At 50.9% G+C, this 13,569-nt stretch overlaps 1 protein-coding gene across 2 annotated transcripts; it reads right to left on the bottom strand.

The window, feature by feature from the left end:
* Window positions 1-2,064: 2,064 nt before the first annotated feature.
* On the bottom strand, window positions 2,065-10,463 carry CHMP7 (charged multivesicular body protein 7). Of its 2 annotated transcripts, XR_011905851.1 has the most exons (11): window positions 10,098-10,463; window positions 7,749-7,923; window positions 6,711-6,896; window positions 6,212-6,345; window positions 5,768-5,816; window positions 5,334-5,453; window positions 4,981-5,079; window positions 4,190-4,250; window positions 3,824-3,997; window positions 2,953-3,688; window positions 2,072-2,565 (listed from the first exon to the last, which is right to left on the bottom strand). XR_011905851.1 is itself a non-coding variant. In XM_072357201.1 (10 exons), exons 1-10 carry the CDS (start codon window positions 10,385-10,387, stop codon window positions 3,624-3,626), a joined length of 1,353 nt encoding a protein of 450 aa, XP_072213302.1. In that variant the 5' UTR covers window positions 10,388-10,463; the 3' UTR covers window positions 2,065-3,623. The 2 variants fall into 2 exon arrangements, 1 of the variants encoding a protein (XP_072213302.1); XM_072357201.1 differs by having other exon boundaries at window positions 2,065-3,688.
* Window positions 10,464-13,569: the final 3,106 nt, after the last annotated feature.

Below are 13,569 nucleotides of genomic sequence, written 5' to 3'. Positions count from 1 at the left end.
GGGGAAGGGGGGGGCTGGAAGGGGAGGGGGGAATGAGGCTTGGAAGGGAAAGGGGGGTGGCTGGAAGGGGGGGAGGGGGGCTAGAAGGGGGGGAGAAAGGGGAAGGGGGGGGGGGGCTGCTTTGCATTGATTTAAGTCTTATTTCTTTGCCCGGAGTCGCAGCGGTTTCCGATAGGATGGAAGTGAACGGCAGTGATTTCTCACATCAGCACACGTTCCTCTCTATGGGGAGGGGGGGGGGGGGGTCGGATATCTTATTGTATTCCTAGGGGAAAAATAAACCCAAAGCCTGAGTTCTAAACCAAAAGCAAAACCAATCCGTGCAGCCATTGCAGCAGGAGCTTCATTGTGGCCCCGGTTCAATTCCCAAGCAGCCCAATGGCTCCAGGCAGCACATGGTTAAAGCTCACTGATGGCTCACAATTACCTCTTAGAGCTGCTGTGATTCCTTAAGAGACACTTCCAGGTTCCTTTGAGCCCCCCCCCCCCCCCCTCAGACCTTCATAGGGGGCTGATTAAAGAGCACAGGTGAGCAAGGAGTGCTGCTTTAGAAGTCATTATTGAAATGAGGCAGGAAGGATCCTTAATGAGAGGGAAAGGGATAAAAGGGGAAAGAAATACATGGTAGATAGGAGGTGAATACAGCACAAGCAGCAAGACCAGAACAGCAATATCAATGCCTTAAATCCCAGCTTTATCCTTCTGGAGCATGAAGGGATCGTTCCCAAGGGCTCTGAGCAAATGGTTCAGCATCCTGGGGTTGGAACACATCCATCCTACAATGCACCCTACTGCTCCCCAGCAAGCACCCTGCAGAGTGCTCTGGATGAGCTGCAGCCCAGCACAGCCCTGTATGTATGTTGTGGCCTGCAGGGCAGCTTGCACAAAGCCTCATCTCTCTGCAGACGAAAGGAAAGAGGAATTGGAGCCACACGGGGGGGGGGGGGTTCGTCTTTTGCATAAAGCAGTTTGCTATGGGTCAAAGAGAAGGCAGCCATTGCACACCTGGGGCTGTCGGTCACGAGAAAACAAACAAAACCATCTGAAAGTAAATGCTTCGTTCCATAGTCAGTAATGCAAACTCCTGATAATGCCAGGCAGAATAAAGCGATCCTAATACCCTCAAAGGCATCAGGAAACAGGCAGCTGGTAGGAGATCCTTCTTCTTCCCTCAGAGATGCAGCTCACTCCGAAACCCAGCCGTGCACTCACCCTGCAACAGCTGAAAGAAGCTGCTCCGTGTCCCAGCGTTTGCTTCGGGTCGGTTTGTTTAATACAGCTGCTAATTAAGCCTTTAATTAAAGTTCCGCTGGGCTCATGCCTATGCCATGGAGAGCAGCTAGATGGCACCAAGGCACGGCTCTGCGCTCCTATCGGCGGTGCTAACGCTGTTCCTTTCCTCCTATCCAGGGCTGCACAGGACAGAAAGATCCCATCTAACAGCCCTGCCACCACGGCACGAGGCTGGATCAGACCCTACTGGAGCCGCGGTGTCTCTTTGCAATGGGATCTGATGGCCCTAAGAGGTCCCTTCTAACTCTAAGGGCTCCCTGGAGGTGCATTATGCCATGCAAGGATGCATGCAGATGCCCCTTGTGGCCTCGAGCATGAGAAGATTGCAGTTTGGGGGCAAACAAACTTGCAGAGATGCTGTGGGCAACACATAGTGGGAACAGCACTAAGAAACTCCTTCCTTAACCCACCCCCCTTACCAAAATACTCTCTAGGGACCAGCGTGCCTGCTCAGCTCTGACCTCTGGCTGCAGGAAACATGCTTGGCTCGGTGAATACAAAGCTCGTTTCACTTATCTTAGCAGGAAGGAGGGCTGCTTGGTGTTCCATTCAGTCATTGCCTTTAGGCAAAGGAAAACGAGCACCAAAATCCACATACCTGCTGTTTGTTAGACAACAGCAACTGCTTTGAGATGGGAAGGCATTGCCTCGCACTGCAACAACTCCAGCTTGGCTTTTGATATGCATCCTTGCTTTCAGCGCACCTCTGCAGTTGCAGAACAGTCCAAACATGGCAATAAGCTGCAAAGAGAAACAGAAGCACGAGGGACTCCAGGTTCTTCCTCTCCCCTTTATTACATGTAGGCAGAAAACAGTGATTTCTTTCTTTTTCCTCCCGTTGGCTTACAAAAGGAATACAGAGCTTCACTTCACGTGCAGCCTGGGCTGCACTGCACAGCAAGAGTGATGAGGATCACCAGAGCCAAAGCAGCACCCTGGTGATGCCCAGCATTGCTCTCCCAGCCCTCTGGGGCTGAAGCTGCTTTGGCAATAGACCCAGGTTGCTGCTCACCTAAATGAGTGGCTCAAGCACTGCAGCTCAGGAGAGAGCCTAGAAACAGACACTGCTAATACTTCAATACATTCCAAGTCAGGGAGAGGTGCAGAGAGGATTAGAGCTCAACACAGAGCTCCGGGCTCCCCTGCCATGCACAGAGCATGCAGAAAGCCCACTCTCCTTCTCTTCTCCTCCTGAAGGAATTCATTTATTGGCGTGCAGTACCCAGGCTTTCTGCTTTTCCAAGTGCATACATAGCATAAAAGAAAAGTGACCTGCAAAAACAAAAACACAACAACAAAAAAAAAGAAGCAATGATTTCCACTTCTCAGCCTCCGAAATAAACCATTGACACTTGCCGTGCATTAGAAGCACAGACAGGGTTTTATTCGAGGGCTTTCTGGTAACCCGTCATGGTGTGGAATTGCAACACCAAGCCCACAAGCAGTTAAGACTGTTAAAGGAAACTGTCCGCTCTAAACGAGATGATGATGCATCTTTTCCCCCTCCCACCCCAATTCACCCCCACAGGAGAGCTGGAAGCAGATCACCCTGCTGCTGCCTTGCCAACAAGGAAGACAGAAAGGCAGCAGACAGCTCAGATTTCAAGTAAGAGAAAGCAGCAAGTTGCATCACATCGACTGCAAGGCTTCGTGACTGACCTCAGCACCAGCAAACTCCTTCGCTTCACATTATTTTGCAGGTCTCCCTTTTAAGGCCTTAGTGTCGTTACAGAAAGAGGACTGGTTTTTGCCTTGTGCTTGCAATTGCTGCCCTCTAGTGCAGCAGCAACACCTCCTACAATGGTTACAGTGCCTAATAAGTCCACAACCGTGCAGAACACAGAGGGGAGGGACAGGACTACCAGGTCAAGCTGGTTGCAGGTAACTTATGTCAATGACGGGACTTAATTGTGCCAAGTGTTCTAAACAACCACACAGCCAAACGTTGAGCAACTGGCAACGCTGCTGCAACTCAAGTTCTCAACGCGAGCCACAGCAAAAAGAAAAGTAAAACCAAAGAAAACAACAAGCACTGTTATGGGCAGAGAGAGTTTATCTCCACACTTGGGCAGAGTTAAGTGAATTGAGTTCCTGGATGTCGAAGGTGACTTACGATGGCAGCAAGTCAAATTCAAACCAGTGCAGATGTTGGCACAGAGATGACAAACACCAGCTGGGGTCGGTTCCAGAGTTGGATTGTCATGGCAGGAGATCCTGTTGCTTAGCAAAGTGATTTCATGGAGAGGACCCGGTATCCCTCTGTCCCAAAGTTTTAGTCATTAGTTATGGAGCAACTTGTCAAACTGAAGCAACAGGATGCAGACGGGTCTTTAGAGATTCAGTCCCAGAGCTGTTTGGGGTTCAGAGGAAGCAGATGGACTCTTTTGTGCCAGATCTATCAAGAAAATTGCAACAGAACGTTGTCAGTTTCCATCGGGATGAAGGATTAGACAATCAAAAGTAACAACAGCAGCGGAAATCCTGACCCTGTAACTGATCTTAGTAATGGGTAATTAGCACAGCTCCATACCTCCATCAATAACAACGAGCTTTTCCAACTCAGCTTCGAGCTCAGCATCCGAAACGGCTCCTGCAAGTCCAGAATAAGGCTCCTCTTGGGGCACAGGGTGCAGGTGGACACGATCCTTAGCAGAGTCCTGGAGGAGGTTGTCCAGTTCCTTCTCCAGCTCTTCAGAATCCATCTCTGCCAATGAAAGAAAACATTCAGCTTCCAACACAATTAAGTATCACCTTCACAGATGGATTAAAGTGGAATGGAATTATTATTACTCCCCACCACCACCTTTATTACTCATAATAAGGAACTCGTGGTGAGCCGTAGCTCCCTTTATAACAGCAAGGACACAAAGCAGAAGCTGAGAGCTCCGGTACTTACCTAAACCATTGACCCCTGCTCCAGCCAGAGTCTGGGCTACTTCATCTTGAGTATCACAAAGCTAGGGGGTAAAAAAGAAGACAGTTTGGATAGAAGTCACTCTTGTCTTATTGTAACCCAGCTATGCCAGAAGTGGAGATAGCAACCAATAAATAAAGCAGTAGATGACCTAAAAGCTGCAGGTACTCATGCAAAAGAGAAGTCCAACACGCCTGGCTTTTCAGTACTAGAAACAGTCAGATTGATTTAGTAAGTGCTACAAGAGAAAATAAACCCGAAAAGCAAAGATAGCCCTCCAGTTGTAGCTATTTCTCATAAGCCTCAATGTAAGCTTGCTGCTTATGCTAACAAAAGGAGTTATGGATGAAGACAGTTCAGCTAGGAGATTTTTACAGCCTTTCAGGCTCAGCAGTTGAAGTTACTACAGGGAGATGAAGAAATAATCCTCCTTTGTTTTCTACATCAGCTTATGCAGATTGTTCCCTTGGTTTCCATTCATTCAGAATGAGCCCTTCTCATTTCCAGGAGTACTTCATGCTTGCACAACGCAGCTAACCAAAGAGCCAACAAGAGGTTGTGCTGCAGCCAGCTGTAAATGCAATTACATAAAAGCAGACACGGACAGTTATTGGAATACCTCTGCTTGCTGATCCGAAAAGATCAAGACTAACTCCATTCATTCTGATGACACACAAGGCAGAAATCGAGCAGCATCAGATGCTTTAAATTTACTGGGCAAATCTGCTTATTATGCATTGAGTGCTTATTTATACGTGTTCCTATTTCATTACCTCTTGTATCTGATCTACCAGGTTCTCTGCCTTCTCCACAGTAACATCCTTCATAGACAGCTTCAGAGCTCCCACACCAGCCTGATAGGCATTAAACACCTGCAAGAAAGAGAAGCACAACGTTAACTAAAAGCAAACAGTGTCAGCACCTCTCAAGACTCACTGAGGAGGACACTCATAGTAAAACGAGCACGCAAGAAAATAAGAGCCAGAAGCCTTTCACTCAGAGCAATGCTCTGCTATCACAGCTGTTTCCTAGAGCAGAGGATGAAGCCTCACCAGCTAGCTTGCACTCAAAAGAACAGGTAAAAGCAGCACAAAGAGTGGTTGGGAAGTCATAAAGAACACGCTACCATCTGGTCAGTCTGGGAAGCGTAGATACGATCCAAGATCCCCTGCACTGCATCCAGCTTGGAATGAAGCTCCTTGATGCGCCTTTCTGTCCTTCGTTTGGACTTGAGGCATCTCAGTGCCTGCAGACATCGGATATAAATAGACCCGGATCACAAACCAGGCAGCACTCAAAGGAAACACAACAATTATCCCTGCACAATGAGGCTCACATGCAAATACTGGCTTTAAGAGTTAGATGCTCCCATTCTCTTCACCACATCACCATGGTCAGACAAAGCCAAGTCTTCACCTTAAAGGGAGACCTTTGGCCTCAGAAACACACTTCACACTCCTGAGATGAATGTCACCACACCAAACCTGGTCATTATCCATAGTAACAAACCAGCTCCAAGGCATTTAACATGTAGCTCCTCTTAAGTAGACCAGCACTTACCAGTTGCTTTTTCCCAGCTCTACAAGCACTCCGGGCATCATCTTTACACCTTTACAGATGGAATAAGAGAAAAAGAGATGATTCCTTTGCAAGCAGCAGTAGTTTGTGTGGGCTTTTTATAAGTAACGTTTAGAATTAGCGGCCACTTTCACTACCTTGCTTTAACACAAGTACTCATACAATTCAGATACAGCAGCCCTCAAGTCATTCTTGCTTATCACAAGTAGCCCTTGGAAGTACTTCATATCATTGCAAAGCTTCTGATATCCACACACTGCATACAGTTTTCATAGGGACAAGAAGCAAGACTAGAAAACCTGCCCTACCATGTTACGTGTGCTACATAGGAAAGAACAAGAAGGCAGCTTTGTTCTTAACAACCTAACAGCTGTACAGAGCTCTGCATCACATGGAAGTTCATCCCACCACCCGTCCCCAAATTACTTCTCTGCTTCCTGGGATAGGGACTCCACCTTCTGTGACAGCAGCTGTTCGCTCTGCATCAGCTGATAGACCCCGATGTCCACATCATTCATTGGGGAGACTTTGGCATGAAGCCCTCTGGCAAACTTCACTATCTAAAAGGAAAAGAAGCAGCACACGTTCGGTTCACTCATCTCCACCTGCACTGGATGTATTTTCACTCTGACAGAAAGAAAAGATGCTTTTACACCTGTGGTTTTATTAGAGCCTCGTAACAGAGTTCAGGAGTCATGCCAGTCATTGTGTAATTTGATATTAAATTAGATGGGATCCTGCCTTAAGGAACAGCCTGATCATGTAAAGCTGTCCCAGCAGAATCTTCACTCCAGAGCCTCATTGCCCAGCACTAGCAGCACACAGGGACAGCAGAGCTGCTCTTTGGCCAACAAAGTCCCTTCCAGCCAGATGAAACATAAGGCAGGGATTACACCTCCCCAAAGCAGTCACCTTGACCCTGTACCTTCTCTCCATTCTGTTCCAGGATCGTGACTTTCTTTTCCTTTTGCAGCTGGAGCAGCAATAAGTAGAACGTTCTTTCGTCTGGACAAACACCGGCACAGAGGGAACGCAGCTCTGAGAGAGCAACGACGGGGTGAGATGAAAGCACAGAGTTCTGATACAGGCGATAAACTTCCTCTGCTTTCTCCTGGAAGGAAAACAGGACAGTGTTCAGTTTCCTCTCAGCTATTTCTTTTAAGCTTGCACCTATTTCCTCCCACACACTGAAGGTAAAAAGTTGGGCACAGTTGGGGTCGGGCTGGCCTGCAGAACAAGGCATCAACAACTAAGATACTGTTCCAATACAAGCTGCAAGGTGGGTGCTTCTACATTTCTCCTCCCCAAGAGTTTAAACCCCAAATGAACTTCTCTCGATTCCACAGCAGTCACGAGCTGTACTCATTGAGTCACCTTCCTGTGTAAACAAGGGGAAAGCTTTCCCCATTCAAAGCCAGGAACTACATAAACAACTCCTCCCATCGACTGCTGAGCTCTGCACCAGCCATGTGATGTTCAAACACCTTTTGAAGTTTCCCCTTCCACTCACAGGAGGATGCAATACCCATCACTGAATGCTAGCAGAGGAACCACAATGAAAGGCACACATCCAAAGAGCTCTTGCATTTCTTCTAGCCCTGATCATCCAGAGGCCATCAGCATGATGCAGCAGTGATTATTTATCAGCTACCAAGAGGGTCCTGACTGCCAGCACATCACTACTCAATATATACTACCCATTCCTCTCATACAACACACTTGCATCAACTCAAACCTGGGGTGCACGGAGGTCTCACAGCATATTCGTCTTCCTGGGCAAGACAGCAAGCCTGCCCTCTCATTTCTTAGTCACATTAGTTTAGAGGGACATGCATAGATATATTTCTATACTCCTCAGGTGTAGGAAAGCCCCAACGCGGTCCTTTTTCAGCCCCCAAACCTTCCTTGCTTGCACCTCAAACTGCTCGTTTCTTTTCCTGAAGGCTCCCTCAGCAACACTCACCTGAAGTAGCTCCACATAAATCAGAACCTCCTCCTCCTCGGGTACTTTGCTGTCACCCAACACACTGGAGAGCGTCCACTTCAAGGGCTTCAGGATGAAGACTCCCACACCCCAAGAGATCCAACTGCTGTCCACACTGGCCATGAAGTCCGACTCCCTCTGCATCTTGCCACGTCTAAAGATAAACCATGCATGAAGAAAGGAATACAGTCAGCTCTTCCACCAGCAGCAAAGATGGGTGCCAGCATGGAGAACCGGCAATCAAAGGTGTTAATAACGTGTATGGAAGCACACATAGAGCCACACTGCGCCCAGCTTTCCCTGGGCACAAAACAGCTTCTTCTATAGGCTCAGTTTCTGTGTTTTGCTATTGAAACCATCGAGGCACTGAACAGAGAAACTGACGAGGAAGTTCGGTTGCAAATCTCACGCCTGCTTCACTTGTGCATTAAATTGCAACACAGAAAAAATAAGGAACTCTATCTGAGACAACCGTGCTGCACACGAATCCAGTTAACCACTGCTGCCCTTGAATCATTTCGGGCTATCAGAGTCAGGCTGCAGTTTCACAAGCCAAAACACTTCGCTGCAAGCACGAGCAAAACACCCCCACGTGCCCATAAAACCCCTCATAAAACCATCAGAGCAACCATCAGACAGAGCATAACCCCATTTAACCCCGAGCTCCTTCCTACACCTCAGAGATCTCCCTTCCCTTGGGACTGCCCTCCCACAACCCCTGCCAGCCACAAGGGACATCCTCTGGGGAACCCCAAGCTCCTGACATGCTGCTTCACCTCCTACACAGCCCCACATTCCCTTGTGACCTTCTTTTGCTCTCCCCTACTCTGCGCGGCACAAAACCTCTTTATACTCTTACATAACTTGCTTAGCACAACCACCCCCCTCCGCAGGCAGCACCCTTAGGTCCCCCTGCACCCATTCAATGCACTCCCCCTGCCATGGGTACAGCTGACATCCTCTTAAGCTTTGCTGCCTGGCACAACACAGCTCTCCTTCCCTGCATACACAAAGCTCCCCGTATCACAGGCCACCTATACAACAAGGGGTCCCTCGTACATCCCCACAGGCACAGCCCCCTTCTACCCTCTGGAAGCAGCCCCTTGGCCATGCCCTGCAGTTCAGCCCCTCTCTGTTTGTGTACCCCCACTTAGTTCTCCTGGCTGCACCCCTCCATAGAACCATAGAACGGCCTGGGTTGCAAAGGATCACAATGCTCACCTCATTCCAAACCCCCCTTGCTGTGCGCAGGGTCACCAACCACCACACCAGGCTACCTAGAACCAAGTCCTCCTCGGTCTTAAATGCCTCCAGGGCATCCACAACCTCCTTGAACAACCTGTTCTATGACTCAAGCTCCCTTCCCATGCACCCCCCAGCTGCATCCTCTCCCTTATCAAGAGCCCCCCGCTCACCCCAACACTCCCAGCAGCTCAATACTTGGACGGAGGAGATTAATTCCAACCACAGGGTCTCCCCATCCTCCAGTCCAAGCTCACTTCTTCACCCCTAATGCTCTCCCTCCCACCCCCACCCTCATCACCAGCCCCATCACCTCACCACCATCACACTGCAACCCATCCCCATCGCCTTGCCACCCCTCAGCCCATCACACTGCAACCCACAGCACCGCACTCCCCTCATATCCCCCCCAGCCTCAACCCAAACCCCCTCCCCAACATCACCCCCTCTCTGTTTGTGTACCCCCACTTAGTTCTCCTGGCTGCACCCCTCCATAGAACCATAGAACGGCCTGGGTTGCAAAGGACCACAATGCTCACCTCATTCCAAACCCCCCTGCTGTGCGCAGGGTCACCAACCACCACACCACACCAGGCTACCTAGAACCAAGTCCTCCTCGGCCTTAAATGCCTCCAGGGCATCCACAACCTCCTTGGACAACCTGTTCCATGCCTCAAGCTCCCTTCCCATGCACCCCCCAGCTGCATCCTCTCCCTTATCAAGAGCCCCCCTGCTCACCCCAACACTCCCAGCAGCTCAATACTTGGACAGAGGGGGTTAATTCCAACCACAGGGTCTCCCCTTACTCCAGTCCAAGCTCACTTCTTCACTCCTAATGCTCTCCCACTGTCATCACCAGCCCCATCACCTCGCCACCATCACACTGCAACCCATCCCCATCGCCTTGCCACCCCTCAGCCCATCACACTGCAACCCACAGCACCGTACTCCCCTCATATCCCCCTCAACCTCAACCCAAACCCCCTCCCCAACATCACCCCCCCCCCCAACATCACCTCCCCCCCCCCCCCATCCATACTGCTGCCCCCCGCCCGGCCCTCAGGCCCAGCCCGCACCCCCCTCTACCTGAGCAGCTCCCTCAGCACGGTACCGAGGCCCAGCGGGACGCTGCCCCTCCGCTCGAAGCCGTTCTGCAGCTCCCTCAGACAGGTCCGTACCACACCGCCACGACGACCCCGGGCCAACACCAAGCCGACCCAAAAAGCCATCTTGCTATCCCACTCGGTGCTGTTCACTTCACGGCTCTGTTTAAAAGCCGAGAAGAGAAAAGCCATACGTTCGTCGTCCGTCTCCCACTCGGGCGGCAGGTCCCCAGACGGGGCCGGCCCAGGGGTCGCCCTCCCCGGGCTGCACATCTACGCGAGCCCCCGGCTTCGCCGCGGCCTCCACCCGGCCGGGACCCGCCTGGCTGCCAGAGACCCGCAACGCGCATGTGCGCCGCTCCCCCCCTCCCCCCCCCCGCTCTCCTTTGTGTGGGCCGCTCCGTGCCGCCTCCCTCCCCCCCCCCCCGCACAGCTCGTCGTGGTACGGCCCTGCGCATGCGCTGTGAGCCTGGCCGCCATTTTGGACAGTGGGAGGGTGGATGGGGGGGGGAGGCGTGGTTGGGGTTTGTTTCATAACGCTCAGGGTTATCAATCAGAGCGTGGGGTGAGCAGATAGAATCGCATTAAATAGCGATAGGGTGAGGGAAAATAGCCTCGTGTCGGTGTATTTCAGTGTATTTCAGTGTATTTCAGTGTATTTCAGTGTATTTCAGTGTATTTCAGTGTATTTCAGTGTATTTCAGTGTATTTCAGTGTATTGGAGGGCTCTCTGTGTCCCCTTTGGCTCTATGGGATCCTACAGGTCATTAAAAGCCATTGCTGGCCTATTTGGAGGGCTCACTGTGTCCCCTTTGTCTCTATGGGACCCTACAGGTGATTGAAAGCCATTGCTGGCCTATTTGGAGGGCTCACTGTGTCCCCTTTGGCTCTATGGGATCCTACAGGTGATTGAAAGCCATTGCTGGCCCCTTTGGAGGGCTCACTGTGTCCCCTTTGGCTCTATGTGATCCTACAGGTCATTAAGAGCCATTGCTGGCCCCTTTGCATGGCTCACTGCATCCCCTTTGGCTCTATGGGACCCTACAGGTCATTAAAAGCCATTGCTGGCCCCTTTGCATGGCTCACTGTGTCCCCTTTGGCTCTATGGGATCCTACAGGTCATTAAAAGCCATTGCTGGCCCCTTTGGAGGGCTCACTGCATCCCCTTTGGCTCTATGGGATCCTACAGGTGATTGAAAGCCATTGCTGGCCCCTTTGCATGGCTCACTGTGTCCCCTTTGGCTCTATGTGATCCTACAGGTCATTAAGAGCCATTGCTGGCCCCTTTGGAGGGCTCTCTGTGTCCCCTTTGGCTCTATGGGATCCTACACGTGATTGAAAGCCATTGCTGGCCCCTTTGCAGGGCTCACTGTGTCCCCTTTGGCTCTATGGGATCCCCCAGGTCCCAGGGCAGCCTTTAACCGTGCAGTGATCTGTGCTTTAAAGCAGCAGGTGACTCAGCAGAGCCTATTTTTATCTCCTTTCAAGTCGAGCTGAGGTTTCACATTAGCCATTATGGCACTGCCTGCCCTCAACGTAACACCACCTTATCGCTGTGAGAGCCATTCATAGGCAGGAACCAAAGCCATCATAGGCAGGAACCAAAGCCATCATAGGCAGGAACCAAAGCCATTCATAGGCAGGAACCAAAGCCATTCATAGGCAGGAACCAAAGCCATCATAGGCAGGAACCAAAGCCATCCATAGGCAGGCACCAAAGCCATTCATAGGCAGGAACCAAAGCCATTCATAGGCAGGCACCAAAGCCATCATCCTGCTTTGGTTGGGTGCAAAGCAAAGCAAACACTGCGGCCGGGAAGCTGAACCACGAGGTCTGACCACGAGTTCTCATCCCAGGGACCGCACCAGGGCTGTGTTTAAACACCTGGGGGAGAATCAGCCTTGAACCTTTGGCTGTTGGAGGGAGGCATCATCATGTGGTTAACTATGGAAAGAGCCAAGTGATGGGCCTTGTCCTGCATAAGAAATCCCCTCCTGACCTGTGGGATAACAGTAGCAAGTGGACGCTGTTATATGTGATAGGAGAATGTATGTGTGTGGGGGTTTTTAGGGGTAAGATTCGAGATATCAGTGGCTAATTTGGTTTGCATTAGCACCAAGAGGTGGAACAACAGCAACTTCCTCCCTTTGCTGGGTCTCATGTTTTTTATGGGGTGAGTCTGGGGGCTGCAGGCTGCTGTGGGGCACTGTGTGGGGTTTGTAACCCCATGGGAAGGGACTTGATGAGGCTGTATTCAATGCTGGTCATTACAACCCCATACACACCGAGCTGGAGCTCCGCAGTTGTGTCAATGCATACAGATGCTTAGCTGGGATCAGGAACCTGCAGCCCTCATCTCACTATGGCTCTCCCTCATCCCACTGGGGCTCTCCCTCATCCTACTGGGGCTCTCCCTCATCTCACTATGGCTCTCCCTCATCCCACTGGGGCTCTCCCTCATCCCACTGGGGTTCTCCCTCATCCCAAAGCCCTTTTGAAGTCTTTTTATTCAAGGGGAGGGAAGAGAGGAGGGATGGGGAGAGCAGGGCTTGGTCTGAGTTCAGTCCGTGCATCCTGCTGTGCAGAAGGGAATGGGGAACCCAGGGTTCAGCAGCTTGCCCATAGGGAAACCAAGCTCTGTTCTCATGGAGTTCACAGCCGGGCTACCCACGTGTCCTTCATTCCACTTATAAAGAGGAACCTGTTTGTTTTTTCTTATGAGCCAAATCTGGTTTTATCCAGATGGGGAAAGTTCGGAACGATGGGATGGCTTGCCAAGGTTTGGTTCTGTGATGCAGCTTTGAATCACCCCAGGAGGGGAGGGGAAGGGATGGGAGGGGAGAGAAGAGCTTCCCATATCCCACATTATCAAACCAATGTTCATTAGTCAGGGTAGGAGGGGCTGATGAGAGCGAGCATCCCTTGCAGCCCTTTAGGACGGGCATCGTCTGTGAGTCATTCATTCCCGCTTTGCTCCCACACCTCCCTGCTGTGCTCCTTCCCCACATTCCTGCACTCATTTGCTCTTTACCACCTGCAGCAGAGCCGTGGAAGGCTGGGGATTTGCTGGGGTGCCCCATTGAAGTGCATTGAACTCACACCCAATTGCTGCTGGCTCTGCAGCCTCCCTAGGCTTGCAGGGAGCCGGGCTGCAGGCGATAAGCACCACTGAGCAGCCTGTCCTGGGCTGATAAATGCTCCCATGCCAGAGCCTGGTGCAAATCAACCTTATATGGCAACGTTTTGCACGTCTGGCTGGCAATTCTTGCCTTTGTTCAGCGCTGTGCAAAAGCAGCTGCGGTTGTTGGCATGAAAAGCTCCTGGTCCAGCTTTATAGATAAAGAGGTTTGTGGGCTGCAGCTTGATGAGGAGTTCGGGTCCCGAGTGCTGGCACAGTTGTTATTTGCAGCACTAAATGAAGCAAGGGCTGCTGAGAACGGGAATTCATTGCAAT

This window comes from Excalfactoria chinensis, chromosome 25, assembly GCF_039878825.1.
Source record: "Excalfactoria chinensis isolate bCotChi1 chromosome 25, bCotChi1.hap2, whole genome shotgun sequence".
NCBI lineage: Eukaryota > Metazoa > Chordata > Aves > Galliformes > Phasianidae > Excalfactoria > Excalfactoria chinensis.
This window is presented reverse-complemented; position numbering and strand designations above follow the sequence as displayed.